The following is a 25605-nucleotide window of genomic DNA, read 5'->3' on the forward strand; positions in this document are numbered from 1 at the left end:
GAACATCCTAATGCATGTAGCTTTCCCCATAACATAGTTATATAAAGATAAATTCACAGGTAGACCATTGCTTCCGAAAGTAGGAACAGTTTTATGGCACTTAAAACATAATGCTAAAATTATTATCCAAAGAACTGAGACAATTTAGAGTGTAGCAACAACTACCAGTTTCATCCCACCCTTGTCAGCATTAGGTATTATCTTTTTTTTTCTTTCTTTTACTAAAATAGGTGAAAATTTGTTCATTTGATCTGATGGGATATACACCCATAGCCAGCACTGACCTGGGGTACCCGATCTTGAACCTGGACAACTTTTCTGTTACCTTGCAGTCAATCAGTTCACAAAATTTTTCTTTCTGCACTGTTATCAACTCAACTCCCAGGCTCACGAGGATCAAGGGCCGCAGGTCTTGTTGGTCGTCTGGAAGGAGGATCTGGTGAAGGCCCTAGGGGAAAAAGTCCCAGAAAGTTGGACCTCAGGGACCATCCACTTCTGCTGGCAGATATTCTAGTATATAACAGAAAAACGAGGCTCAAATAGGAAGTGACTCCATCTGGGGTCATTTGGCAAATGATGGGGAGAAGCCCAGAGCTCCATTTGCTACATGACATCGGATCTTCCGACTCTTCAAATGACAAGAGCCCTTAAGGCACTTTGTCCACATCCTGCCTGCAGGCATCAGGCTCTCCCCCAGAACTGTACTCACAGGTACTCTCCAGGGGATGGCATTTTACAAGTGTCCCCCAATAGCCAATCTCAACTCTTCCTTGTGCCAAGTAAGCCCAAGTTCCCCTGCTTAGGACTATGACAAATATCAAACAGCTAGTCCTCCTCTTCTAGAGCTTCCCTTTTGTAGCTACAAGCCTCTTCCCCATCTTTTTCTGCAGGTCTTTGCTCATAAATGCATGTCCCCACTGAGCCTCAGTTCTTTCTCCCTCCCGCATAGACTGCGGAGGCCCCTGGCCTCCTTCTCTGCAGCTTATCATGCTCCTTTGGCTCCCTGGCATGGATTCCTATTTGGTTATATCTGGAAGGGAAATGGAGGTCAACAGGCATACCTGCTTGTTTTACAGAGAGTATAACCCCCTCAGGAGATTCCCTGAGACAGGGCAACGCCCTTGTTGCTGAGCTGTCAATCCATTACTCACTCCTCAGCCTCTCAGCAATTAAGACTCAAGCAAGCCTGGCCAAAGTGGCTCAGTGCTTGAGTATCGACTTATGAACCAGGAGGTCACAGTTCAATTCCCCTTCAGGGTACATTCTTGGGTTGTGAGCTCGATCCCCAGTAGGGGGCTTGCAGGAACCAGCTGATCAATGAGTCTCATCATTGATGTTTCTATCTCTCTTTCCCTCTCCCTTCCTCTCTGAAATCAATTTTTTTTTTAAAAAAAAAAATTGTGTTTTAAAGACTCAGGCAAGGAGGGTAGGGAGGTCAGTGGCCCCAGATCCTACAATGTCCTGCTCTCCTGGACTTAAGAAGAAAGAGGGCCATAAACCAAGAGGTCTGCTCTAAGAAGGCAACCTGGGATTGGGAATAATCCTGGCTTCAGAAGGAAGATCCAGTTGTTTACTTGTTATGTGACTTTGGGCAAGTTACACCTCCCTGGGCCACTGTTTGCTCATCTGTGAAGCAGAGGTGAGAACACCTGCCCAGTGTCTCCAAAGGATTCTGAATTTGAAAAGTGTGAAGTCGGATTTGGAACAGCTCCTCCCCACCACCACCACCACCATTTGGGTTCTAGACCTTGAAATATGAGCATCTACATACTCTTTGGTGCTCTAATCCCTGGCCTTGTCTCTCCTTGGTAAGACTGGAATGGAGATAAGTTATTTTTCTTAAGAAACTGTTGAAGATCCAAACAAGAAGGTGTGTATAAGGACATTCTGGGAGACACAAAGCACCTCCATATTAATTATGCTCAGTACAGTGGGCATGAAGGCCCTTCTATAGTGGCCTTACACAGAAACCAGAATGGCTGCCCTTTAGCCAGCTCCTACTATATGGTAAATATATATGCATGGAGATTATGTATCTCCATCCTAGGAGATAGGGATTAGCATCTTCAAATGTGGAAAATGAGACTCAGAAAAGGAAACTTACTTGCCAAAGGTTACATAATAAACAATCATAATAATAATGATGATGGTGGTGATGACGCCACCAGCTAAGTTTATTAAGCATTCACTAAATCCCAGTGCCTCCTGTGATTTTCATATAAATTAACTCATGTAGCTCTCACAGCAGCCCCACGAGGTGAGCTCTATTGTTATCCTCCTTTTATAGAGGATTCTTCTGAGGTTCAGAAACTTGTCCAACAAAATGGCATAGAAGCAATAAAGCTAGGATTTGAACCCAGGTGGTCTGTCTTCAGAGTCCATGCTTTTAACCACTGCGCTGTGAAGAAACAGCCACAAGGGGGTTAAGTCACCTGCCTAAGAACCAAAAGTGGTGAAGCCAGTATTTGAACCCAGTGACCTGCTCAGGGCCTCACCAAGGGCAGCATTGTCTTCTGGCACTCCTATGCACCTCCAATCCACCCCAACACTCCCTCTGTGGCTCAGGTCCATTCTCTGCCTAGAACCTTCAAATAGCTTCCCCAAGGCACCCGGAATAGAATAAAATTCAGTGTGGCCATCACGGCCTGGGCTTGCTGGGCTCTCTGGCCTACCTTCACCTTGCCCCTGCTTTGATTACTCTGTTCTAGCCATGTTGTTCTCCCTTCCAATCCCCTCAACATGCCAAGCTCTTCCCCACCTCAGGCTTTGGACATGGTATTCCTTTATCTGGAACAGTCTTCCCTCAGGTCATCTATAGCTTATTCCTTTCATCATTCAGGTGTCATCTTAAATATTACCTCCTCAGCCCAGCCAGTGTGCTCAGTGGTTGAACATCAAACCATGAACCAAGAGGTCACCAGTCCGATTCCTGGTCAGGGCACATGCCTGGGTTTCAGGCTCAGGTCCCAGTGTCAGCGGGAGAGGGGCGTGGGGAAGGGCTTGTAGAAGGCAGCCGATCAGTGTTTCTCTCTCATCATTGTTTCTATCTCTCTATCCCTCTCTCTTCTTCTCTCTAAAAAAACAATAACAAATATTTTAAAAATATATCACCTCCTCAGAGCAACCTTCCTTGACCACTACCCTATTTAAGAAGTCTCTCCTCACCAAACCAGGTTTCTATTCTGTACCTAACAACACATGGAGACTAACTGAAGGAATGGAGGGTGTTTTGCCTGAATAAGATAATAAGTAACAGGGCATTTGGCACAGTGCCTGGCTCATACATATTTAATGTAAAACAAAACAGCATTCTTTAAATACCTAGGGGCCATCACATGGCAAAGAAGCTGATTTCTTCTGTTTTGTTTTTGTGGGACAGGTAGGGGGGTGGGGTGATGGGGCAAGGAGCTAAAGTTGCAGGAGGCAGAGTTTTATTGACTAAAAGGAAGAGATTCTTAAGACTTCTGACCATGGGCCATGGTAGGGCCTGGGGTTCCCAGACAGTACTAGGCTGACTTTCTTTCCTACCTCTGAAGACACACAGTCCAGCAGGGCAGAAGCACTAAGAGCCCACCAGAATATGTGTGAGAAGAGGTTGAAGAGGACCCTGGAGACACCGTGATTGAGAAACAGCGGAAAGAGCATGGCAAGGGAGCAGCTCCCCCAACTAGGCTGACCACACACAGGGCACCAAAGGAGGATCGCAGAGATAAAGTACCATTCTCATTGCATATCCCATTTTTGTCATATTATATCAAAGGGACACACTAATGACATGAACTATTACTGTTGATGTTGGCCTTCATCAGCTGGCTGAGGTACTGTTTCTTGGGTTTCACCATGGTAAAGTTATTCTTTTATTTTCTCCCCCTTTCCACACTGTATTCTTTGGAAGGAAATTGCTATGTGTAGCCCATATCTAAAGAGCAGCGAGTTATATTCATCCTCTCCTTTAGGGCAGAGCAACTACACAGATTATTTGGAATTCTTCAGCATGGAGGTTTGTCTTTTCTTCTCTTTTTATTAATTTACTCATTATGCATTGCATCAGTAAGTACTCATGGATGTTTATTTTACATTTTGAGTTATACTCAGTACTACTTTACTTTGCTGCTTAAATTGTTCAAATTATTCCAGCTTTGGTCATTGGGAGCTCTTTCAATTGGCCACTATGTCACTTTGATACACCCCATAAATTTGCCTCTCCCAACAACACTTCCTTACTTCCTGACACTACAAAATACTCCAGGTTCATCTTAAATATCTTCTGCCCTAGTCCTAGAATCAATCATTTCCCAAAGAGCTCCTTTCTTTTTATTTTAGAACTAGAGGCCTGGTGCACAAAAATTTGTGCACTGGGTTGGGGGGGGTCCCTCAGCCCGGCCTATGCCCTCTTGCAGTCTGGGACCCCTCGGAGGATGTCCACCTGCTGGCTTAGGCCCGCTCCCTGGGGGATCGGGCCCAAGCTGGAAGTCAGACATCCCTCTGGCATCCCAGCAGCCCTTGAGGGATGTCCACTTACCAGCAGGGAGCAGACCTAAGCTGCAGTCAGACATCCTTAGCGTTACTGAGGAGGTGGGAAAGGCTCCTGCCACCACGGCTGTGCTGGCAGTCATCAGCCTGGCTTGTGGCTGAGCAGAGCTCCCCCTGTGGGAGCGCACTGGCCACCAGGGGACAGCTCCTGCATTGAGCATCTGTCCCCTGGTGGTCAGTGTGTCATAGTGACCAGTCATTCCCAGTCGTTCTGCTGTTAGGGTCAATTTGCATATTACCCTTTTATTATATAGGATATAGGCCTGGTGCACAGGTGGGGGCCGGCTGGTTTGCCCTGAAGGGTGTCCCAGATCAGGGTGGGGGTCCTGCTGGGGTGCTTGGCCAGCCTGGGTGAGGGACTGATGGCTGTTTGCAGCTGCTCACACCCCCTTCAGGGTGGGGGTCCCCATTGGGGTGCCTGGCCAGCCTGGGTGAGGGGCTGATGGCTGTTTGCAGGCTGGTCAAGCCCCCCTCCCCCAGTGGGGACCCTCACCCCATGGAGGTTTGGCCAGACTAGGTGAGGGGCTGATGGCTGTTTTCAGGCTGGCCACACTCCCTTTAGGGTGGGGGGTCCCCACTGGGGTGCCTGGCAAGTCTGGGTGAGGGGCTGAGGGCCATTTTCAGGTTGGCCAAGCCCCCCCAGCGATGGAAGCTCCCAGCCTCTCCTTTTTTTCTTTTTCTTTTTTTATTCTAGGATTTATTTACCTTCTATAATTGAAACTTTGTAGCCTTGAGTGGAGCTCAGAGCCAGGCAGGGAGGACGGGAAGCTTGGCTTCCTCCATCGCCAGGGGCAACCCAAGCCTCCTGCTCGCTCCAGCTCTGTGGCCACGGCTGGCTGAAAGCAGGTATTGGGGGTTATTTATCTTCTATAATTGAAACTTTGTTGCCTTGAGTGGAGCTCAGAGCCAGCCCCAGAAGGCAGGAAGCTTGGCTTCCTCCATCACTGGGGCAACCAAGCCTCCTGCTTGCTCCAGCTCCATGGCTGCCGGCCGCCATCTTGGTTGGGTTAATTTGCATATAGTTGCTCTGATTGGCTAGGGGGCGTGGCTTAAGGCATAGCGAAGGTATGGTCAATTTGCATGTTTGTCTTTTATTAGTGTAGATGGTATTAGACACCAAGATCTGGGTCCTGGGTGTGTTCATTGTTATAGGAGTGTCATTTCTTTTAGGCCCTGTCAGCTGATAGGGCAAAATACATATGTTTATACATATATTTATAAATATTTCTATATATAACCATCCATATCAATTTGTAGCCTCTAGCCTTTATCTGTAAATTTCCACTCCAATACTGGGATACCTGGCTCCTACCATGCACCATTCATTTACTTAATTGATCCATTTCAGTATACATGACAGCAGAATCAATTGTTAATCCATACACTAACTTTATCAACTAGAGTTTAATGCTTGTATGTGGTTCCTTCTGCGTTTAGTCTTACAGCCTCCGGTCATCTCCAAATACTTAGGTCATCAGCACTTTTTTCTCCCACCCCCTTCATTGAGGTGGTTTCATGCATTTGTAAAATTGTTAGATTCTCTTGTCATAGTCTGTATTCCTTCCTGGGATCTCCCTACAACCTAGATAAATTTTTTTGTTTTGACAAATTGCATACATTAAGCTTCACTCTTTGTGCTGGAAAGTTCTATGAGTTTTGACAAATGCTTAATGTTTTGAATCCACCATCATACAGATAATTTTACTGTCCTAAAAATCCTGTGTGCTTTACCTATTCAGCCCTTCCCCTGATCTCCAAACCTCTGGCTACCACTGATCATTTTATTATCTCTGTAATTTTACCTTTTCCAGAACATCATAGAATTGGAATCATACAATCCATAAACATAGAATATTTTCCATTTATGTAAATCTTCTTTGAATTATTTCATTATAGTTAGTTTTCTGCATATGGATCCTGAACATATTTTGTTAGATTTATATCTAAGTATTTCACTTTTTGGTGCTATTGTACATGGCATTGTATTTTTAATTTCAAATTCCAATTGTTCATTGCCTTATCACTGCAACTTTGCTATAATCATTTATTAGCTTCAGGAATTTTGGAGGGTTCTTTTTTTATTTTATTCTTTGAAATTAACAAGCATATGATCTGCAAACAAACACAGCTTTAATTCTCCCCCCCCCAATCTGTATATGTTTTACTTCCTCTTCTTGTCTTAATGCACTAGCTAGGACTTCCAGTACAATGTTGAATTGGAGTGGTGAGAGGGGACATCCTTGCCTTATTCCTAAATTATTTTAAAACAAGTCCCAGATGTCATATTTTAATCTGTAAATATTTTGACATTTATTGCATAAATATAAGAACTCTTAAAAACCATAAGCATAGTATGGTAATATTAAAATTATCATATCTAAAAAATCAGTATGTTCCTTAATATCACCACATATAGAGTAGGATATTTTTAAACCTTTACTCTCATTACTTAACACTCACAACCCATCATGTTACACACTGTGTCATAAACAAGGCTTTCTGTACACTTACAATGATTTCTCCTTCCTCCACTGTGTGGAGCTTGACGTAGGCCCCCACTAAAGCCTCCTTCGGGATATCACCATACTTGGTTTTGATCATGGGACAATTAAGCAGATGAGGTTCCTGGGATCTGAAATTAGACAACTTGTTAAAAAGAACTCCTTTGTAATACAGCCAGTTCATGAGGCCATGGATAATCAGCTCCACCTCTATTGCACATGGAATCTTCCCTCCCCTCTCCCAGAAGTAAGAAAACTCCAAATCAAACCCTGGGAGAGACTGAGTCAGGAATTGGAGAAGTTTAATAGGGAGGGAGACTTGGAAGAGAAGGAGACAGGACCCCTTTAACCACCTGAAAGCTGTTTGTTATGTGGGAGAAGGGGCTGATGACCTCATGCAGCTGAGCCAGGCCTGCTGGGTGAGAGGTCCACACTGGCTGAGGTATGCTCAACATGAGGAAGGAATTTCTAAGTCAGAGCTGCCTGAAAATGGCCCAGACTGTTTGATGAAGAGTAAGCTCTGTGCCTTTAGGGACACGACAGGAAGGCAGAGAAGAGGTGTCTGTGTGTGTGTGTGTGTCTGTGTGTGTGTGTGTCTGTGTGTGTGTGTGTGTGTGTGTGTGTGTGTGTGTGTGTGTGTGTGTGTGTTTGCTTGTTTACAAAGACAGGTTTTCCTGGGTAGCCTGGAGACTCTGTTCTTTGTTCATGTTGGGGTTAATTTTACCCAGGCAATCCTGTTGTGCCTGCTTTGGTCTCAGGCTAGGTAGAAGGAAGAGACAGGCTATGCTTTTTGGATTAGAGGCAGGAAAAAGAGTATTTATCAGCTGAAAATATGCCTGAACTCACCTACACATAAATAAGGCAGGCTTCTATTTTCACACAAACCCCAGGATTGGTAGACGAGTGGCACATGTCCAGCCTGTCCCTTTTCCCTTATTGATTTATAGCAGAGAAACTGGGCCTGTTCTATCTCTGCCTTCAGAAGAACTGGGATTGGTATTTCAAACACGGGATCCCTTAGAAAGAGTATCCATCCGAGGAAAAACTCAGAAGCCACAGGATGCTCATATGGAGGTGAGCAGGCAAAAGGCTTGAGCAAAGTGGCACTATGGCAATATGGAGACTGTGATACTGATGTCATTATCAGTACCGCTGTGACAGTTTTTTTCTTTATTTTTTTATTCTCTGAAGGGAAGAGAAGGGGAGGGGAGGGGAGCGGAGAGTGCTGGCATGCCCTGGGGGGAGAGCACACTCTCACTGCAACATTTTTGTTCCATCTTCAATGGGGGTGGGAGGAAGCTGCTATGTTTCTAGGGCCTGGCGTTGAGCTGCCTATAGGCCAGTGCCCACCAAGTGTCCTTTCCCACTCCTCAGCCCCTCTGGGCTAAGGCAAAAGTGCAGCCCTTATTGTACACCCACCTTGTTCCCATGGTGACAATTGTACCAGACAACAAGACCGAGTGCTAACAAGCTACTTGGGCTTGAATCCTGGTTCTGCCACTTCCTACATGTGTGACCTCGAACAAGTAACTGAGTCTCTTTCTGTACCTTGTGTGTTCTCACCTGAAAGATGGGAGTGATAATAGCAGTACTTACACTTACCTGATAGGATTTTTGTGAGAATTAAATTAGATAAGCCAGTACCTGACAGAGTATTTCATTAGTGTTAGATATAGTTATCATTATCTCATTTAGTTGTTGGCTTGCAACAACCCCAGGACTTAGACACTATTATATATAGACAAGGAAACTAAGGCTTACAGAGGTCCAGTTCCTTGCCTGGGGATGCAGAGCTAAAATAAGTGGCCAAGCCAGGATGTGAACCTGGGTTGAACTAACTACTAAGCCCAGGTTCTTATACTGTCTTCCTTGGATGGTTACGATTTTTTGAAGAAGCTCAAGACCCAGTGACACACAGAGTGAGTGACAGCTATAAGATCTGTCCTGCCCCTTCTTCTTCAAATGGTTCACTGAAAAAGGAAGAAACCGACCACCTAGAGTGGCCCCTTGAGAGTTAAAGGCAGAGAATGCAGCTCCTGGACATCACACCCAGCACCTCTCAGGCTGCCTTCTCCAACCCCCAACCTTTGGGGTAGAGCTATGACTGCCACCTCCGCCCCCTCCCTAGCATCCCTGATATTCTGCCCTGTAAGTTATATCATCCTTTCAACCAGAATCTGGACCCTCCTATCTGCCAAGAGCTAAGCTTACTTGATCTTTGGGCCAAAGGTCTTTGGGAGACTATCTTCTAGGGTATTAATCTTCTTACTGAAGGTGGTCCCCTGTTGCTCCAAGGCTTTCTGGAAATGCAGAAGTTTCAGAGCGCTAAAATCCTGTACTGGATATGATTTAATCTGGAAATCCTTAAATCTCTTCACAGGAGAAGCTTCTGTTAGAGAAAGCACAGGGAAGCATATTAGTGGGCCTTTGCACATATGAGGGTTGTTGCGGGCAGTTAGAGATATATCACAGACTGCCTGGCTAGTCTGGTGTATGGGGAAAATTTAAAAAAAAATAGAGAGGTCAGAGAAAGATAAATATCACATGATCTCACTCATTTATGGAATATAATGAACAACATAAACTGATGAACAAAAACAGATCCAGAGACAGAGAAGCATCGATCAGACCGTCAAACCTCAGAGAGAAGGTAGGGGAGGGTGGGAATAAGGGTGAGAGATCAACCAAAGGACTTATATACAAGCATATAGGCCCAACCAATGGACACAGACAACAGGGGTGAGGGCATGAGTGGGGGGATGGAGGGTAATGTGGGGATAAGGATACATATGTAATAACTTAATAAATTTTAAAAAAAAATAAAAATAGAGAGGGGTTAAAAACACACTGTGGTGTCCATGTATTGTCCCTCCATGTTAGGCCCTTAACTACTAGAGCCTTTATACCACTGCCTCCAGACAAGTGTCACTGGCCTCATTTAAGAAAGAAAATGAGCAGCAGAGAGGTTAAGTCACCCAAGAAAAGGCTGAAGCTGTTTGAACTCAGTCAGGTCTAATTCAAAGCTCATGTCTTTTGGCAAAGCACATTTATCTGAGCTTTCAAACTGGGATTGGGGATAGAGGCAGCAACAAAAGATAAATGGAGGACCAGCCATGGAACCTTGAACAAGTCACATAATCTCTTGAAACTCTCATAGGATAATTGTAAAAATTATAGCTAAGAGTATGTGCTATGTACCTAGCACAGTGCCCAGCACATAATAGGCCCTCCATGAGAGTTTTTAACAAGCTCTCCAAGAGAAAACTAATCAGGAGTAAAGCAACTACCTCAAAAACTGTAAGAGCTAATAAATGATTTCAGCAAAACAGCAGGATACAAAGTCTACACAAAAATCAGTTGCATTTCTATACACTAAACAAACCACAAAACATTGCTGAAAGAAATTAGAGAACACATAATAAAAGGAAACATATCCCATGTTCATGAATTAGAAGCCAATATTGTTAAGATGTCAATACTACCCAAAGCCATCTATAAATTCAATGTAATTATTATCAAAAGTCATTATCGGACTTTTTGCAGAAATAGAAAAACCTATCCTAAAATTCAGAAGAAATCTCAAGGGACCCCAAATAGCCAAAACAATCTTAAAAAAGAACAAAGCTAGAGAATTCACACTTCCTGATTTCAAAACTTACTATAAAACTACTAATCAAAATAGTGTGATACTGGCATAAAAATAGACATATACCATAGCCCTAGCCAGTTTGGTTCAGTGGATAGAGTTTCAGCCTGCGGACCAAAGGGTCCCAGATTCAATTCCAGTCAAGGTCAAGTACCTTGGTTGCAGGTTCCTTCCTGACTCAGGCCCTGGTCAGGGCTCATGCAGGAGGCAATCAATCAATATGTTTCTCTCACATCAATGTTTCTCTCTTGTCTTTCCCTCTCTCTTCCACTCTCCCTAAAAATCAATGAAAAAGTATCCTCGGGTGAGGATTAACAACAACAACAACAAAATATATATATTAAAGGCATAATATGCTAATTAGACCAGATAGCCAAACGACTTTCCAGACAGCATTCCAGACATCCTCCTGGATGACCTTCCTGACAAAGCCGCGGCAGTGGGGGCCGAGGCAGAGGCGGTTAGGGGCAATCAGGCAGGCAGGCAGGTGAGTGGTTAGGAGCCAGCAGTTGGACATCCCTCTTGCAATCTGGGATATCTGACTGCCAGTTTAGGCCCAATTCCGCAGGGATCCCTGCAGGATTGGGCCTAAACCGGCAGTCAGACATCCCCCAAAGGGTCCCAGATTACAAGAGGGTGCAGGCCCAGAAATAAATGTGGTCAAATAATTTTTGATAAGGGTGCCAATACCATTCAATAGGGAAAGGACAATCTTTTCAACAAATGGTGTGGGAAAAACTGTATATCCATATGTAAAAGAACGAAGTTGGACACTTATCGAACATATACAAAAATAAACTCAAAATGGATCAAAGACCTAAATGTAAGATCTAAAACTATAAAACTGCCCTGACTGGTTTGGCTCAGTAGATAGAGTGTTGACCTGTGGACTGAAGGACCCGGGTTCGATTCGGGTCAAGGGCATGTACCTTGGTTGCGGGCATATCCCCAGGGGGCGGTGTGCAGGAGGCAGCTGATCGATGTTTCTCTCCCATTGATGTTTCTAACTCTCTGTCTCTCTCCCTTCCTCTCTGTAAAAAAATCAATAAAATATATTTTAAAAAACTATAAAACTGTTAGAAGAAAACATAAGACAAAAGCTTCATAACATTGGATTTGACAATGATTTCTTATATATAAACCAAAGGCACAAGTGACAACAACAAAAATAGATAAAATAGACTTCATGAAAAAATTTTAATTTTGTGCATCAAAAGACAGAATCAACAGAATAAAAAGGCAAATTGAAAAGTGGGATAATATATTTGCAAATCTTATGTCTGATAAGGGATTAAGGTCCAGAATATATAGAGAATTTCTAAAACTTCAACAAAAATAAAGATGGACTCTTGATGAAAAAAGATGGCGGCTGGCAGGACGGAGGTGAGGGATAGGAAGTGGGTGAGTGAGGGGATGAAAGGAGTGTGTGTGGATGTGTGTGGTGTGTGTGTGAGTGAGGGACAGTTAAATCTGGCAGGAGCAGCAGAGGTTGGCAGACCAGGCTCTCTTGGACAGGGAGAGATTACCATTGCTGTGGGCACTCCCCGGACTCAGGACTCGGGCATGAAGCCCACACCATTTTGAAGGGGAGAGCAGCCTCTTCTAAGAACTCATCAGCACCACCACCCAGACAGGCCTTGGACATTGCCCGTGACCCAGCAGCCACTCCAGCCAAAATCCTGCTGCCCCACTCACAGGCCCACGGACCCTGGGACTTCCACCTCCAAAGGTGCACTGCTCCCACAGCAGTAAGTGCAACTTCCCCCCTCCCCAGCGGCAGAACTCAAGGATGACACATTTGCGCATTTCCAACATTCACATGTTTCCAACATTCAGGCGTTCCCAACATTTGCGCATTTCCAGCACGCTGACTTCCAGGGCACACCACTCCATAGGCAGCTCTTGGATGCCACTGTGAACCCCTGCTGGATGTGATTTTGAACAGACAAGGGCATGCTGCCCCACAGTAGAAATTCTGAATTCCCTCTTCCTGAATAATTGCCCACAGACAACTCAGCTACATATCCTTAGTGCCAGGGCCCCTCAGAATGTGTCAGAACTCTGCGCCCACTGGCAAGCTCACCGTCACAGTCATGCATTTCCAAGGAGCAGGCACCCAGAGCCCATCTATCCACAGGGCACTTGTGGGAGTCACTGCAAGCCCCTGCTAGGTGCGATCTTGGACAAACAGGGACGCATTTCCCCAGCAGTAGAAATTCTGAATTCACTCACCCTGGAAACCTGCCCACAGACGCCTTAATTATGTGGCTTCAGTGCCAGGGCCCTTCAGAGTGCTTCAGTAAGCCACGCTGGCAAACGCACTGCTGGTGCCCCTGTGAGCCGCCACTGGGAGTGTGCACCTATCCACCACAGGTGCAGCAGCAAAAACTGAGTCTGCCCACCCCACAGCTGCAGAACTCTGGACACTACAATTGCACACTCTTCCAGTGCCACTGTGAGTCTCCGCTGGGCACGCGTGACTTCAACCATGGCCATAAGACAGCAAAAATTGGGACACTCCCTGCCCCACGGCTGCTGCTGACTTCTAGACACCATAGTTACGCATTTCCAGCTCACAGGCCTACATCAAGAGAACCCAAATAACTCAAGTAGGGAGCTACGCTAGATTACCAAGCCCAGGAGACCTGAGAGATCACACCAGTAGCACCATCCCAAAAGAACCTGGGTAGCAAAGTAATCAGATCTACAATTAAAACATTACAGAAATACATGAGAAGACAAAAAAGCAATCCCCAAAGGAAAGAAAAAGAAAAATCATCAGAAAGGGAGTTAAATGAAACTGAGGAAGGAAATAATACAGATCAGAGCAGAAATAAATGACATAGAGACCAAAAGATCAATGAAACCAAGAGCTGGTTCTTTGAAAGGATAAATAAGACTGATGAACCTCTCGTCAGCCTCACCAAGAAATAAAGAGAGAGGACCCAAATAAACAAAATCAGAAATGAAAGAGGTGATCCTACTGATATACAAAGGATTGTAAAAAATACTACAAACAACTCTACTCCAAAAAACTGGACAACCTCGATGAAATGGACACATTCCTAGAAAAATACAAGCTTCCAAAACTCAGTCAGGAAGAATCAAAGAACCGGAATAGGCCAATAACTACTGATGAAATTGAAACAGTAATCAAAAAGCTTCCAGCAAACAAAAGCCCTGGACCAGATGGCTTCACAGGGGAGTTTTACCGAATATTCAAAGAAGAACTAAAACCAATCCCTCTCAGACTATTCCAAAAAATTCAAGAGGTAGGCACACTTCCAAGCTCTTTCTATGAAGCCAGCATTACCCGAATCCCAAAACCAGATAAAGACAATACAAAGAAAAAGAATTACAGGCCAATATCCCTGATGAACATAGATGTCAAAATCCTCAACAAAATTCTAGCAAACCAGATCCAGCATTACATTAGAAAAATTATACACCATGACCAAGTGGGATTTATTACAGGGATGCAAGGCTGGTATGATATCCACAAATTAATAAACGTGATACATCACATAAGCAAATTGAGAGACAAAAATCACATAATCATATTGATTGATGCAGAAAAGGCATTTGACAAAGTCTAGCACCGTTTTCTGATAAAAACACTCAGCAAAGTGGGAATAGAAGGATCATACCTCAAAAAAATAAAAGCCTTATATGACAAACCTACAGCTAATGTCATACTCAATGGGCAAAAACTAAAACCATTTCCCTTAAGAACAGGAACAAGACAGGGATGCCCACTTTCACCACTCCTGTTCAAAATAGTACTAGAAGTACTAGCCATAGCGATCAAACAAGAAGAAGAAATAAAAGGCATCCAAATTGGAAAAGAAGAAGTAAAACTGTCATTATTTGCAGATTACATGATACTGTACATAGAAAACCCTAAAGACTCCATCAAAAAATTATTAGCCTTAATAAACGAACTTGGCAAAGTAGCAGGATACAAAATTAACATAAAGAAATCTATGGCATTTTTATACACCAATAGTGAACTTACAGAAAGATAAATTACAAAAACAATCCCATTTACCATTGCACACAAAGAATAAAGATACCTAGGAATAAACTTAACTAAGGAGGTAAAAGACCTGTGCTCAGAAAACTACAAGACGTTCAAAAAAAGAGATAGAGGAAGACATAAACAGATGGAAGAGCATATCATGTTCATGGATTGGTAGAATCAACATCATTAAAATGTCCATACTACCCAAAGCTATCTATAAATTCAACACACTCCCCATTAAAATACCAACGACATATTTCACAGATCTAGAAAGAACTCTCCAAAAATTCATCTGGAATAAAAAACAAAAAACCCGAATAGCTGCAGCTATCCTGAGAAAGAAGAACAAAGTAGGAGGGATCTCAATACCAGATATCAAGATGTATTACAAATTCACTGTTCTCAAAATTGCCTGGTACTGGCACAAGAACAGACATATAGACCAATGGAATAGAATAGAGAACTCAGAAATCAACCCAAACCACTATGCTCAATATTTGACAAAGGAGGCAAGAACATACAATGGAGTCAAAACAGTCTCTTCAATAAATGGTGCTGGGAAACTTAGTCAGACACATGCAAAAAAAATGAAACTAGACCACCAACTTACACCATACACAAAAATAAACTCAAAATGGATAAAGGACTTAAACATAAGACGGGAAACCATAAAAATATTAGAGGAACCCACAAGCAAAAAGATCTCAGATATATGCCAAAGCAATATCTTCACCAACACAGCTCCTAGGGCAATGGAAACTAAAGGGAAAATAAACAAATGGGACTACATTAAAATAAAAAGCTTCTGCACAGCAAAAGAAACCATCAACAAAACAATAAGAAAACCCACTGCATGGGAGAACATATTTGCCAACGATATCTCCGATAAGGGTTTAATCTCCAACATTTATAGGGAACTCATACAACTTAACAAAAGAAAGACAAACAACCCAATCAAAAAATGGGCAACGGATCTAAATAGATACTTTTCAAAAGAAGACATAAGGAAGGCCAAGAGACATATGAAAACATGCTCAAAGTCACTAATCATCTGAGAGATGCAAATCAAAACGACAATGAGGTAGCATCTCACACCTGTCAAAATGGCTATCATCAACATATCAACACATGACAAATGCTGGCGAGGATGCGGAGAAAAAGGAACACTTGTGCACTGCTGGTGGGAATGCAGACTGGTGCAGCCACTGTGGAGAACAGTATGGCATTTCCTCAAAAAACTAAAAATGGAACTTCCATTTGACCTTGTGATCCCACTTCTAGGAATATACCCCAAGAAACCAGAAACACCAATCAGAAAGGATATATGCACCCCTATGTTCATAGCAGCACAATTTACAATAGCTAAGACTTGGAATCAGCCTAAGTGCCCATCAGCAGATGAGTGGATTAAAAAACGTTGGCACATCTATGCAATGGAATACTATGTCTCAGTAAAAAGGAAGGAACTCCTTCCATTTGCAACAGCATGGATGGAGCTGGAGAGCATTATGCTAAGTGAAATTAGTCAGTTAGAGAAAGATAAATATCACATGATCTCACTCATTTGTGGACTATAATGAACAACATAAACTGGTGAACAAAAACAGATCTAGAGACAGAGAAGCACTGATCAGATGCTCAAACCTCACAGGGAAGGTAGGGGAGGGTGGGGGTGAGGGGGAGAGATCAACCAAAGGACTTGTATGCCTGCATATAAGCATAAGCGATGGACGCAGACAACAGGGTGTGAGGGTGAGGGCAAGACTGAGGGGATGAGGGGACAATGGGGGGGATAAAGACACATTTGTAATACCTTAATCAATAAAAAATTTAAAATAAAATAAAATTCTACTCCTGGGAGTGGTTGAAACTGAAAAAGAAAAAAAAGATGAGGATGTGGAGAAATTGGAACCCTTATGCACTCTTAGTGGTAATGTAAAATGGTATAGCAGCTGTGAAATACAAATAGCAATTCCTCAAAAAAAAAAGAAAGAAAGAAAGAAAATAGAATTACCATGTGATCCAACAATTTCACTTCTTGGTATATATTCAAAAGAAAAAAAGGGTTTCAAATATATATTTGTACACCTGTGCTCACAAAAGCATTATTCACTAAAGCTAAAATGTGGAAGCAGCTCAAGTGTCCATCAACAGATGAACTGATAAACAAAATATGGTATATTTATACAATGGAATATTATTCAGCCTTAAAAAGGAAGGAAATTCTGACATGTGCTACAACATAGATGAAACATGAAGACATTATACAAAGTAGAATAAGCCAGTCACAAAAAGACAAATATTGTATGATTCCACTTACATGAGGTACTTAGAGTAGTCAACATCATAGAGATGGAAAATAGAACGGTGGTTGCCAGGGAGAGGGGGAATTGAGAGTTACTATTTAACTGGTATAGATCGTGGTGATGGTTGTACACCATTATGAATGTATTTAATACCACCGAACTATATGCTTAAAAATGGTTAACATAGTAAATTCTGTTATGTGTTATTTTACCACAATAAAAAATTTGGAGGGAAATTTTATGGGATACAGATTTTTGTCTGGTGGATTGGTAGTGGAAAAGAGAGATGCATGCATGATCTCAATCAGCCTTCCTTAGTAACCTGTGTGACAATGACAACAAACCTCTACTATATACTAATGCATCCAAGTAATGTTCTGAGAGCTTTATATAGTCATCTGCTTAACTTCATAACAAGTCTATGAAGTAGAGATGAAGATTCACATTTTAGAAAAAAACCAAGATGGCAGCATAAGTAAACACCGGAAATTGCTGCCTCGAACAACCACTTCAAAAATACAACTAAAACACAAAACAGACATCATCCAGAACTACAGGAAGGCTGGCTGAGTGGAAATTCTACAACTAGAAGGAAAGAGAAAAGCACACTGAGACTCAGAGGAGGTGTAGAAGTAAAGTGCAGAGGTACAGAGACGCACCTGGAAAGGGCTGCCAACTGAGGACACAGTTGTCTTTTTCAATCCGGAGGGAGTCTCAAGCTCCTGACTGCTCTGAACTCCAATTCTGGGCGAGTCTCTGGGGACCCAGACTCATACGGGGAGAAACTGGACTGTCTGGCAGCAGTCGGAACTCGAGAGTGGCTTTCTCTCAGAGGTGCTTGCAGCGATTACCAGGACACTGAGACACGGGGCCTCTTAGGGGAGGACTGAGGGGCAGCCATAGCTGCTTGCTCCACCCTGTTGATCCCCTGAGACCCCACCCCACCCAAGGTGTGCACAGAGGCTTTTGCATATGAAAGACCTGGCCTTTTGCAATCTGATAATTACCTAACAAACTGCAGCTGAGTCAGAGAGACCCAGAACATCCAAAAGAAGGCCCAAGCTTGCATTGCTTCACAGCTGGGCCTCATCTGGGCACCTCCAAACCCCAAACAAAGAAGAGGAATCTGCAGATCTCTCCATAGCTCCTGCTGGATAGCCTCAGGCAGAGGCTAAATTAGCACCTCCTTAGATCCAAGAGCCAGTGTACCCAGTGGTCAGAGAGGGACCATCCAGATTACAACTCCTCAGATCCATAAGGGACACACTCAGGGGCAGACTCAGTGAGCACCAAAGCCCCACTGAAGCAAGTCTTGCCCCAGAAAGGTGTCTCCAGCACAGAAGTTCTCCCACTGTAGACACAGCTGATTCTCACAGCCAATGGCCTGGAGGTCAATTCCTCCCAGTGATACCTACAACAATCAAGGCTTAACTACAACAAAGCTGTGCACAAAGCCCACAAAGGGGTGCATCAAGAGTGTCCACTTCAGGTAATTGGGGAGGCTGAGCCACTGGGCCCTATAGGACACCTAGCACACAAAGCCACTCTATCAACACAGGGAAGCATAAAAAATGCGGAGACAAAGAAACAGGTCACAAATGACAGAAATGGAGGAAAGAAAACTACTGGATATAGAGTTCAAAACCACACTTATAAGGTTTTTCAAGAATTTTCTAGAAACCACCGATAAATTTAGTGAGACCCTCAAGAAATCTAGTGAGACCCTCGAGATGAAAAAGGACCAACTAGAAATTAAGCATACACTGACTGAAATAAAGAATATTATACAGAGTTCCAACAGCAGACTAGAGGATCACAAGAATCAAGTCAAAGATTTGAAATACGAAGAAGCAAAAAACACCCAATCGGAAAAACAAAATGAAAAAAGAATCCAAAAATATGAAGATAGTGTAAGGAGCCTCTGGGACAGCTTCAAGCATACCAACATCCAAATTATGGGGGTGCCAGAAGAAGAGTGAGAGCAAGATATTGAAAACCTATTTGAAGAAATAATGACAGAAAACTTCCCCTACCTCGTGAAAGAAATAGACTTACAAGTCCAGGAAGTGCAGAGAACCCCAAACAAAAGGAATCCAAAGAGGACCACACCAAGACACATCATAATTAAAATGCCAAGAGCAAAAGACAAAGAGAGAATCTTAAAAGCAGCAAGAGAAAGACAGTCAGTTACCTACAAGGGAGTACCCATACGACTGTCAGCTGATTTCTCAACAGAAACTATGCAGGCCAGAAGGGAGTGGCAAGATATATTCAAAGTGATGAATACCAAGAACCTACAACCAAGATTACTTCACCCAGCAAAGCTATCATTCAGAATTGAAGGTCAGATAAGGAGCTTCACAGATAAGAAAAAGCTAAAGGAGTTCATCACCACCAAACCAGTATTATATGAAATGCTGAAAGGTATCCTTTAAGAAGAGGAAGAAGAAGGAAAAGGTAAAGATACAAATTTTGAACACCAAATACACATCTATCAACAAGTGAATCTAAAAATCAAGTGAATAAATCTGATGAACAGAATAAACTGGTAAATATAATAGAATCAGGAGCATAGAAAGGGAGTGGACTATTTTCGGGGGTGGGGGAAAGGGGTGAGGGGGTGCGGGAAGAGACTGGACAAAAATCGTACACCTATGGATGAGGACAGTGGGGGGGAGGGTGAGGGCAGTGGGTGGGGTGGGAACTGGGTGGAGGGGAGCTATGGGGGGAAAAAGAGGAACAACTGTAATAATCTGAACAATAAAGATTTAATTTAAAAAAAGAATAAATGAACTGTAATTCTTCTACATAACTATAATTAACATTTTTGTATATTTCCTTTTAAAATCCCCATACTTTAGTAAGCTTTCAATAAATAGATATTTTATAGATATCTGGAAAAAAAAAGATTCACATTTTATAGACTGAGGGAATGGATACACAGAGATACAGAGTAACTTTTCTAGACTCACACACCTAGTAAGAGACAGACCCTGGATTCAAACACAAGCAGTTTGTCTCCTGGGCTTATGCTCTTAACCACAACACTATCATGACACACAAAGAAACCAGGCCCAGAGACTTAAGTACTCACCAAAGTCACCCAGCTAATCAGTGGGATTCAAACCGGTCTAACTCCAAGCTCTCCCCCCCTGCTGAGAGGAAAGAATGAAAAGGAGGAGTGGGAGAGATAGGCAGAAGTCTAACCTGGCCAGGCAGTGTAGACTAGGCTTTCACAGCTGGTAGAAGAAGGAATCAAACCAGATATCCCGCCAGGCCCTTGTAGCTCTAGATTTCTAAAAGTCTATGGGCTGGGAACTGGAAACAGGAAGGGGGCCAGTTGCCCCTGCTGGGCTGCTGACGGCCAGATGTGAACAGAGGTTTACCTTTGAGGTTGGTCTTCAGAGCTCTGTCATCTATCAGCTCCAGATGCTGCCAAATCCACTTGTGGTAGAAAGGCGAAGCCGCAAGGTCTAATAGCCGCAGGACTTCACAGCTGCCCTGGATGCATCAAGAGACATAAAACCAAAGGCTTAACCCCAAGGGCTCCAGGCAGGCCACACTTTGAAAATATGCTATCTGTTATGTCTCACCCCATTTTGTTTTATTTGCTCAATATAAGTAGTTCTGGGTCCCTTTTTAAAAATGAATATGTTATATACTTATAAAAAATTCAAATAGCTAAATTCAATGTGGCACTGGAAAAAAAGTCATTGAGGATACTGGGACACAGTGAAATTGATTTTGGATTATAGATTATATCAATGCTAAATTTGCAGATTTTGATAATTATTCTGTGGTTAATTTCTTAGAAAATAATCATGTAAATGTAGAGGGGTGAATAAATATGATGGATGATACTTAACTCTCAAGTGATTCAGGAAGAAAAAAACATACATATTAAAGCAAATGTGGCAAATGTTAACAACTGATGAATATAGGCTAAGGTTCTACAGGAGTTCTTTGTACAGTTCTTGAAACTTTTCTATAAATTTAAAATCATTACAAATTAAAAGTTTAAAAAACTACAGGAAGTTGAACAAAGAAATAGAGGAAGATATAAACAAGTGAAAGAAAATACTGTGTTTATGGAGTGGTAGAATCAACATCATTAAAATGTCCATACTACCCAAAGCAATCTATAGTTTCAGTGACATCCTCATTAAAATACCAGTGGCATATATCACAGACCTAGAACAGATACTCCAAAAATTTATATGGAACCAAAAAAGACCCTGAATAGCTGCAACAGTCTTGAGAAAGAAGAACAAGGTTGGAGGAATCACAATACCAGATATCAAGTTATATGATAAAGTCACTGTACTCAAAACAGCCTGGTACTGGCACAAGAATAGGCATATAGATCAATGGAATGGAACAGAGACCCCAGAAATCGACCCAAGCCTTTATGCTCAATTAATATTTGACAAAGGAGGCAAGAGTATACAATGGAGTAAAAACATCTTTTCAATAAATGGTGTTGGGAAAACTGGACAGGTACATGCAAAAAATGAAACTAGTCCACCAACATATACCATACACAAGAATAAACTCAAAATGGATAAAAAAAACCTAAATGTAAGTCGTGAAAACCATAAAAAATCTTAGAAGAAACCATAGACAGCAAAATCACAGACATCTCTAATAGCAATATGTTTACCAATATATCTCCTAGGGCAGTGGTCAGCAAACTCATTAGTCAACAGAGCCAAATATCAACAGTACAACGATTGAAATTTCTTTTGAGAGCCAAATTTTTTAAACTTAAACTATATAGGTAGGTACATTGTTATTAACTTAATTAGGGTACTTCTAAGGCTTAGGAAAAGCCACACTCAAGGAGCCAAAGAGTGCATGTGGCTCGCGAACCACAGTTTGCCGACCATGGTCCTAGGGCAAAGGAAACTAAGGGGAAAATAAGCAAATGGGATTGCATCAAATTAAAACGCTTCTGTACAGCAAAAGAAACCGTCAACAAAGTGAAAAGAGAGTCCACTGCATGGGAGAACATATTTGCCAATTATACATCTGATAAGGGGATAATTTCCAAAATATCTAAGGAATTCATACAACTTAACAAAAGGAAGATAAACAATTCAATTTTAAAAAAATGGGCAAAGGAACTAAATAGACACTCTCCAAAATGGACATACAGAAGACCAAGAGACATATGAAAAAATGCTCAAAGTCATTACCATCTGAGAGATGCAAATTAAAACAACAATGAGGTATCACCTCACATCTGTCAGAATGGCTATCATCTACAAATCAACAAACAACAAGTGTTGGCAAGGATGTAGATAAAAGGGAACCCTAGAACACTGCTGGTGGGAATGCAAGACTGGTGCAGCCACTGTGGAAAACAGTATGGGGTTTCCTCAAAAAAATTACAAATGGAACTCCCATTTGACCCAGTGAACCCACTTCTAGGAATATATCCTAAGAAACCTGAAACACCAATCAGAAAGAAAATATACACCCCTGTGTTCATAGTAGCACAATTTACAATTGCTAAGATTTGGAAACAACAGCCCAAGTGCCCATCAGCAGAATGGAATACTACACAGTGGTAAAAAAAAAAAAAAAAAAAAAAAAAAAAAAAAAAAAAAAAAAAGAAGGAACTCTTACCATTTGCAGCAGCATGGATGGACCTGGAGAATATTATGCTAAGTGAAATAAGCCAGTCAGAGAAAGATAAGTATCACATGATCTCACTCATAAATGGAATCTGATGAACAAAATAGATCTAGAAATACAGAACCATGAACTGACTGATGAATTTCAGAGGGAAGATGGGGGTGGAGAGGTGGGAGGGAGAGATTAACTGGGTAACTTACATGCATATATGCATAGCCCATGGACACAGACATAGTGTGACGAAGGCTTGGGAAGAGTGGGTGCGGGAAGGAGGGAGGTCAATGGGGGGGAAAAAACACAAAAGGGACATCTATAATACTTTCAACAATATTTTTAAAAAATGTTTTTAAGTTTATAAACAGAACATAGAGAAAATTAAAACTATGTTATTCTTAACACCCCAAAATAACAAGTAATAATATTTTGGTGCATATTCTTTCAAACTTTTGTCTATAAGTATAGACATTTTTTCATAAATGAGTCCATTTATGTAAATAGACTTTCATAACCTTTCTAAAAACTCAATGTATAAAAAATAAACAATCTATCAAGGACATCTTTTCATGCTAAGCAATATGGTTCTACATTTTTGCTTCTAATGATTGCATATTATTCTATGAATGCCAGAACTTGCATAAAATTGAAAATAAATATTCAGATGAGCAAAAGAAGTCAGACACAAAGAGCACATACTATATGAGTCCATTTATATGAAGTTCAAGAACATGTAAAAGTAATCCTGGTGACAAGTAGGAAGAGTGGTTATCATAGGGGGCACCTTGTCTGGGAAAGGGCACAAGAGAGCCTTCTGAGGTACAGGAAATGTGCTCTGTCTTGACTGGGTGATGCTTACACAGGTGAATACATATGTAAAAATTCACCAAGCTGCAAAGTTTAATGTGAGTTCTTTATTGCATATATGTTACACCTCAAGAAAATATTTTTGAAGATCATATTTAGCTTGTTTATAATTTATCTCTCATGATTTTGTTCAGGACATCAAAATCCCCAGCGAAACAAACTTGCCACCTTCCCAAACTCCCCAGCAGTGGGCATGGCAGTGACCCAGTTCTGGCTAATGAGACTAAGTGAAAGACAGATGGATAAAACAGGAAACCAAGGTTGTCCTCTCCCTTCCCACTGCTTGAAACTCAAGCAGTTTGGTTAGAGGTAGAGTAGCCATATTGTGACCATTAGGATGAAAGCCATAAGCTGTGGATGATGAAAGTAGAAGCTAGCCCAATGATTCTTTATCATCATTGATGTTTCTATCTTTCTCTCCATCCTCTTGGAAATAAATTAAAATATATATTTTTTAAAGAAAGTAGAAGCAAGAAAGGGTGTGGGTTCTAAAGGCTTCCTAAAACAGCTCTTCTAGCCCTGGATTGCTTAAATCTAGACTTTACTCCATGAGAAAAATTATTATTCATTAAGCTGCTGGAGGTGGGTTTCTGTGACTTGCAGTGGTCATCAACTTTAATTGACAATCTTGTCCATACATCTTCTAGAGTGGTCATTAGGCAGGTCACAAATACTTGAGTTCTCCTCTCAAGCACATGGCAGGATTGTACTCTTCCACTCTTTGAATCAGGAATTTGCTTTGGTCAATTTCTGTTAGCAAAGTGACTTATGATACTCTGGGTGGGAACTTTAAAAGCCAGTGCTTGATTCTCAACATTTCCTTGCCCCATCCTATTGATCATGATTCAGGCTGGCCTTCAGGGCTCTTCATTATCAGTTCTTCTCCCATGGTTGGCAAACTGCGGCTCTCGAGACACATGAGGCTCTTTGGCCCCTTGAGTGTGGCTCTTCCTAAGCCTTAGGAGTACCTTAGTTAAGTTAATAACAATGTACCTACCTATATAGTTTAAGTTTAAAAAATTTGGCTCTCAAAAAGAAATTTCAATCGTTGTACTGTTGATATTTGGCTCTGTTGACTAATGAGTTTGCCAACCACTGTATCTAGGCTCTTCTCATCCTTTCTCACACAGCCATCAGAATTCTCCAAACTTATATAAACACCAGGCACATCCTTACTGCAAGCTTGGCTTCCCACTAGATAGAGTCTCCAGTGGCCTGGGTCCCTGAGTTACTATGAGGAGCAAGACTAGCTGGCCTGCTATGATCAAGTAATGGGTTGAAGAAATAAATCTTTGTTAGTTAATCCACTGAGATTTGAGTATTGTTTATAATTGCAGCTGAAACTAGTTTACCTAAAAGAATTCCCATGTTGAGGAAACCAAGATGGCGGCATAGGTAAACACCGGAGATTGCTGCCTCGCATAACCACTTCAAAAATACAACTAAAAGACGGAATGGACATCACCCAGAACCACAGGAAGGCTGGCTGAGTGGAAATTCTACAACTAGAAGGAAAGAGAAAAGCATACCGAGACTCAGAGGAGGCGCAGTGCGGAAGTAAAATACTAAGGTGCGGAGGTGCGTGCGGAGTGGGCTGGCGGCTGAGGGTGCGGTTGTCGTTTTCAATCAGGAGGGAGTCTCAGGCTCTGAGCTCCAGTTCCGGGCGAGTCTCTAGGGACCCAGACTCATACAGAAGATGTGGGACTGTCTGGCGTCGGTCGGAACTTGAGGACAGCTTTCTCTCCGAGGGGCTTGCAGCCATTACCGGGACATTGAGAAGCAAAGCTTCTGAGGGAAAGACTGAGAGCAGCAATAACTGCTAGCCCCGCCCTGTTTATCCCATGGGACCCACCCCACCCAAGCCCTACAGGGAGGCTTTTGCTGGATAGCCTCAGGCAAAGACTAGATTAGCACCTCCCTAGAGATCCAGGAGCCAGGAAGCCCAGAGGTCAGAGTGGGACCATCCAGTTTACAGTTCCGTGGAACCCTAAAGGACACACTCAGGGGGCAGACCCAGTGAGCACCAAAGCCCCACTGAAGCAAGTCTTGCCCCAGAAGGGTGTCTCCAGCACAGAAGTTCTCCCACTGCAGACTCAGCTG

The 25605-nt window shown here is 42.4% G+C and overlaps 1 protein-coding gene across 2 annotated transcripts in view; it reads right to left on the reverse strand.

Annotated features, from left to right (window-relative positions):
• Nucleotides 1–25605, reverse strand: part of CNBD2 (cyclic nucleotide binding domain containing 2) — a 59404-nt gene that overhangs the window by 4912 nt on the left and 28887 nt on the right. For both annotated transcript variants that reach the window (XM_036323149.1, XM_036323150.1), the window contains 4 exons: nt 20394–20508; nt 9246–9423; nt 7045–7165; nt 285–448 (listed from right to left, as the gene is read on the reverse strand). In XM_036323149.1, the coding sequence (XP_036179042.1) occupies nt 285–448; nt 7045–7165; nt 9246–9423; nt 20394–20508 (578 nt within the window). The remainder of the gene's footprint in view (nt 1–284; nt 449–7044; nt 7166–9245; nt 9424–20393; nt 20509–25605) is intronic.

Source organism: Myotis myotis, unplaced genomic scaffold (assembly GCF_014108235.1).
Source record: "Myotis myotis isolate mMyoMyo1 unplaced genomic scaffold, mMyoMyo1.p scaffold_m19_p_9, whole genome shotgun sequence".
In the NCBI taxonomy this organism is placed as follows: domain Eukaryota; kingdom Metazoa; phylum Chordata; class Mammalia; order Chiroptera; family Vespertilionidae; genus Myotis; species Myotis myotis.